This window comes from Hydra vulgaris, chromosome 03 (assembly GCF_038396675.1).
Source record: "Hydra vulgaris chromosome 03, alternate assembly HydraT2T_AEP".
Lineage (NCBI taxonomy): Eukaryota > Metazoa > Cnidaria > Hydrozoa > Anthoathecata > Hydridae > Hydra > Hydra vulgaris.
In genome coordinates this window covers 7138618-7144849 of record NC_088922.1, presented here as the reverse complement: position 1 = coordinate 7144849, position 6232 = coordinate 7138618, and the positions used below count along the sequence as shown (strand labels likewise).

Sequence of the window (6232 nt, the reverse complement as noted above, 5' to 3'; positions counted from 1 at the left end):
CCACGCCTACCAGAGCAAAGAAATACTTTTTTAAAAGCATTTAACTCTGCTTTTAAAAAACTAACTGTCAATAAATTAACACCTCAAGAGGCACTGGCACTCTAGAAGGCGATTTTACCAGAAAACAGTGGGAACTTATTCAAAGCAATACAGACTTATTAAATAGGCTGCTATTGAGTTCAGAACCATACATATTTAGTTCTAGATCAAAACGGCACAAAAGAACGTTGCCTTTCTCCAAGAAGCAGTCAATATGATGCGCTCAGCATGAAGCTTTGATAAGCGAATATGTCTTTTTATTAATAATAAATTTTATTTTTTTAATTAAACATTTAATTTTAATAAAATTCTGTGTTTTAAACTAATAAAGTGAAAAAAAATCCATAAAATGTTTTTGAGTGGTTTTGTCATTCAAAAACTCGACTGTGCGCTTTATTTCAAATCAAACCGAAAAAATATTTGTTAACGCGCATGCCAACAATAAAGTTCCATTACGAAACTGCCATGATTTATTTGCTGCGAATTTATTCACTCCAACGATTTCAAAAATGAAATAATATCATTCATTCCGTCAAAAATTTAACAAATATTGCACTTATCTCAGTTAATTGCGATTTATAAAAAACGATTAGTTGCGAACAAAAAATTAAAACAGAAACATGAGAAAATTTTTAAAGATGCAGAAACGTTTTTGGTTAATATTTGTTGTGATTTTAGTTTTTTTTATTATCTATGAAGTTCGAGATTTAAAAAGTTGTAATTCATTAATGCTAAAAGAAAAAAGAAAAACACCGTCTGGTGTAGAAATACCAAAATACGTCGCAAGTTCGCATTTTATATCTTTCGGAAACTTATCCAAAGAATGTAAATATAACAATCAAAACGAAATAGTTTGTCCAGATGTCAGACATTTTGGAGAAACCATGCACAGGCAAGTTCTGTTAACAATAACAAGAATGCTTGCAGTTATCAATTTAATTTGTGAACGTCACTCCATAAAATATTGGCTTTTAGCTGGAACTTTACTTGGATCTTATCGGAGTAACAAGCTTATTCCTTGGGACGACGACGGAGATATAGGAATGTTGCTGGAAGATTATCAACAATTTCTGAAACATGTTCGCAATGAATTACCTGAAGATTTATATTTTCAAGATGGATCTGATGATATTCATTTTAGAAGTACAAAATTTGTTAATGCAAAAATTAGAGATCGAAACAGTTGTTACGGGTATTGCATTAGAAAAGGATGCCAGTGGCACGATGGAATTCAAATTGACATTTTTGTTTTTCTTAAGAAACAAGATAATCCAGATGTAATAACAAGTACTTTTCCTCGATTTGAATTTAACTCCAATAATATTTTTCCGAATAAAAAAATGTTTGTCGATGGAGTGTTTCTCTCAGTCCCAGCAGAAAGCCACAAAGTTTTATCACTTTTGTACGGATCTGATTATTTGGATCCGATTTCTAATGCTTGCCCATCCGGAAGAATTCCAATTCCATGGTACAGCTGCGAATATCTAGGTAGTTTATCTTTGAACGATCGAATAAAAACTCTTAAAGAATCAGAAGTTCATTCAAACTTTTTATTTCAGTATATATAACGACTTTTCAAAAGTTTTTTAAAATTTGTGCATTGAATTACACAATTTAACTAATTTTTAATTTTGTTGTATACACTCAAATCAAATATATTTTATAATAGTATAAAATATTTCAAGGACATTTACAATAGTACAAGAACTAATGTAAAGTAAATACCTAAAAATACAACATATCAATACAAACAATGATAAAAATAGCAATAACAATACGATATCAATACTTGTTGTAATAAGGAAAACTATCGTTAGAATAAGTGCAAGTCAATGAAATTGCTATTGTAGGAGTGATTCATAAATTAGAAATTTTGCAAGATTAATTAAAAAAGACAATTGGAACAGCGTTTCTTCCCTTGTTTTTACACGTTAGGGGCTGTTCAATTAAAACGTGACAATCTTAGGGCGGAGGAGGGGGAGGGGTATTGGAAAGTGTCACCAAATATCCCTTAGGGGGGGGGGGTTGGTTTGCGACAGTGTGACGTGATAAATAACTTTTTAAATTAAATTTTTTATCACTGCGTAATTTTTTAAAGTTGCAAACTCCGAAATAATTATATATAATACGAAAATTTTCAAGAAAAATGCTATGCAACGACTTCACAAGTAGCTAGCGTTCATTGTTTAAAGCTTGGTTTTCAATAGTTGTAGAAATGTTGTGCAACAGTTGTGCGTTTTTGTTGTACAGCAATTGTTGCCGAGATTGGTTTGATAATATTTCCGCTACCTTTGTTTTACATAGGCCTGTAAATCGAGCCGAACGAGCCAAGCTTGCCAGGGCTCGGCTTGGCTCGTTTACATATTAAGAGTGTTCAGGCTCGGCTCGAGCTCGTTTCAAACATGAGATTCTTTGTTCGAGCTCGGCTCGTTAAGGATTAGTATTGTTTGGGCTCGGCTCGTTTTACATGTTGCTCGAGCTCGACTGGTTTAAAACTCGAAATAATTATTGTAACCTGTTAGTTCAAAGCTCGTTTAGTAAAAAAAAAAATTGTTCGTTAAAGGCTCGTCCGTAAATAATGCAAGTCCAAATCAACGAACAACATAAACAATCCTACAGTCTATTAAACATGCAAATAAACAACATAATGAAATAAGATCCCACAAATCAAATAGTTCAAAATAAAAGTTAAAACTAATAGTTCAATGTTCAAACCTAATGTTCAAAGTTCAAACATAATGTAAACTCTCACAAACATAATAATTCCTATTAAGCACTGCACTCCACTAGTTCAAATTACATTTTCACAAACATAAGTCTTGTTCTCATTGCATTAAATAAATAAATATATTATATATATATATATATATATATATATATATATATATATATATATATATATATATATATATATATATATATATATATATATATGTATTCGACCTTTAATCGAATATATATATATATAATATAGATATATATATATATATATATATATATATATATATATATATATATATATATATATATATCTATATATATATATATATATCTATATATATATATATATATATATATATATATATATATATATATATATATATATATATATATATATATATATATATATATATATATATATATATATATATATATATATATATATATATATATATATATATATATATATATATATATGTATATATATATATACATATATATATATTTATTCGACCTTTAATCGAGCCTATATGAACATGCCTATGATGTTCAAGCTCGGCTCGTTTAAACGAGCCTAATTTTTTGTTCAAGCCCGGCTCGTTTACCATTCGAGCCGAACATGGACGAGCTCTTGTCGAGCCGATCACGAACACGAGCCAGGATTTACAGCCCTACTTTTACAACATAAATTTGGTTGTACAACCGACGTTAAGTTGTGCAACTTACGCTAGAAAATGTTTCCATTATAAAGCATTATTGTTGTACCACAGTCGTACGACATTTCTACAACTATTGGAAACCAAGCTTAACGGAGTCGCAACAAATGAAAATAAAAAATTCTAATTAGCTTTGTTTTTAAGTTACTTGTGGTAATCGCAGACATAACAAGAATTTTTGATTCTAAAAACATCAAAAAACCAGACAGCGGGCGATTATTTAAAAGCAATTTATGTTACCGTTAAAAATCTAATTTTATTCTTTAACGAATATTTGTATAAATGTACTAAAAATTTTAATATTAATAGTTGTTTAAAGTTTGATCTTTAAACCTAAATATTATTCTTGATTGTCATCTGATCCATGAATATTTTAATTTTACAATACTTTAATTTTTAATGTTATTATTATTATTACTTTTAATGTTTTGTGTCACTCTATTATAATGAATTTGTCGAACTACTTTAGTTGCGTTATCATTTTTATTATATATTAAGGTATTTAGTTACTACGATATAACATTTTAGTAACAGTAGTATTATTATTAATGCTATTATTAAAACTATTTTTACTATATACTTATTTATCGTAATGATTGTAAAGAAAATTAATTTCTTGTTGTTGATGTTGTTATAGATTAAAAATGTCTAGTGAAAAAGAAAAACTTTACAAATCTAATTATGAAGGATATTTAAAAGCATATGCAAACAAACCAAAGCATTTGAGATTAAAACAAAGAGTAAAACATTATCCGAATTAAATGTAGAAGTTGAAAAAAAATTAAAAGAGATAAAACAAATTGAACTCCGAAATAAAGTTGGTATTTTATCTTGCTGGACAAAATTACCAAACCAAGTTCCGAATACACCAAAAAAGCGTGTGGTTGAATCTAAATTCAGTTTTGATGGCGTGACTGACACGACCCCATCAATTTCAACAAGTGAAGAGTGTGAAAAAGAAAATTCCAATTTCTCAAAAGTTTTAACAAAACAAGCCCCAAAACAAGGTCAGTTAAAAAATGAAAATTTTATTTTACAAAAAGTCATTGCATATCTTACTGAAAGAAGAAATTGCAACTTGTTGTCACTACCAAATACTAGGGCAAAAGCAAAAACTTTTGGTAGAAAAAAACCGAGATCTTGTACTTCGTCAAAAAGCCACTGAACGCCAGGCAGCAACCAGACTAAAAGGAAAAAAAGCTATAGAAGCATTAGATCCAGATATTAGAAAAAAGTTGTGTGGAATTAAAAAATCAATATCAAAAGGTCGACCGCTAGCCTGTGATCAGGACAGTTTAACAAAAGAAATTGTAGATATTGCCATGAAAGGGTCTGCTTCTGATGATAGGAGAAGAACTGAAATGGTTCAAACTGTAAAAACATTAAATGACTTGATTGAAGAATTGAAAAATCATGGTTACAATCTCTCGAGATCAGGAGTTTACTTAAGATTACTTCCAAGCAGATCATTGAGCACAGAAGGAAAAAGACATGTTAAAACTGCAGCTGTCCGGTTAATAAGAGCACAAAACTCTGAGCATAAATATCATGCAGACACAAAATCTGCCAAATCATCCATTAGTGCCCTTTAAGAACTTGCGGCAGTTTTGGGTCCTAAAGAAGTGACGTTTTACTCCCAGGATGATAAAGCCAGGGTGCCAATTGGATTGACAGCTGCAAGCAAACAAACACCAATGATGATGCATATGAAGTACAAGGTAACTTTAGCTGATCATGATTTTGTAATTGCTCCTTAACACAAACTTATTCCTTCAGTAATTGCAGCCATAGAAATTAAAAAGGATTGCATGGAAAAACAAGCAGTCACATATTCTGGCCCAACATACATAGCAATCAGAAGTGCAAAGCATGATTCATCAACAGCACTTAGTCACTTAGAAGAAATGAACAGAATAAACCATCTTCCTGCATTTAAAAGCAGCTTGTTTACTGAAGATGGAGTTAGCAAACCAGTCATGATTATAACTTTTGATGGTGGGCCAGATGAAAATCCAAGATATTAAAAAACAATTCATTGTGCCAAGACTTATTCAAAGAGCATGACCTTGATGGAATGTTTGTGACCACTAATGCTCCTGGCAGAAATGCCTTTAACAGGGTTGAGAGAAGATTGGCTCCTAGCAGGAACTATACTTCCATTTGATCATTTTGGAAGCCATCTTAATTCAAGAGAAGAAACAACAGACAAAGTTATGGAGAAGGCAAACTTTGCCAAAGCAGGTGAAGTTCTTGCACAAATTGGGTCTAGCACAATACATGGAGTTATGTCAAAACTACCCCATATGAGGGGGTAGATTTGGACATTGTTGGGTCTATGAAATGTTGCAGTCTATGAAATATAATAAAAATATAGCAAAAACATTTGCTCAAAAATGTAATCTTTTTTGTACTAAAAAATAGAAATAAAACTTTTAAATTTAAATTTAATAGTTCAGTAGACTAAAGATTGACAGGTCTGCACAAGGTTTATGTAGAAACATACCTGTCAATCTTTAGTTTACTGAACTATTAAATCAAAAAGTTTGTTTTAGTACAAAAAAGATTATATTTCTGAGCAAATTTGTTTCTTTATTTTATTTTCTACTTTTTAGTCTTTACATAGAGTTATTATATTAATATATTAATTTTTAATAAAATTAAAAAAAAAAAAAAAGTATCTTTTAAAGGTTTAAAAAAATACAAACACACAAGCAATCTTTTAAAAATGCCTGTGTACCATGATTTTAGTGGGCTCA

General features: G+C 30.0%; 1 protein-coding gene across 1 annotated transcript; it reads left to right on the top strand.

Annotated features, from left to right (window-relative positions):
- The first annotated feature begins 625 nt into the window (after nt 1-625).
- Nucleotides 626-1668, top strand: LOC136077914 (uncharacterized). The gene has a single exon (XM_065792206.1). The coding sequence runs from the start codon at nt 660-662 to the stop codon at nt 1605-1607; it is 948 nt and encodes a 315-aa protein (XP_065648278.1). The 5' UTR covers nt 626-659; the 3' UTR covers nt 1608-1668.
- Nucleotides 1669-6232: the final 4564 nt, after the last annotated feature.

Excerpts from the sequence above, each read along its gene's own strand:
- LOC136077914 (XM_065792206.1), top strand. The coding sequence starts at position 660 with ATGAGAAAATTTTTAAAGATGCAGAAACGTTTTTGGTTAATATTTGTT.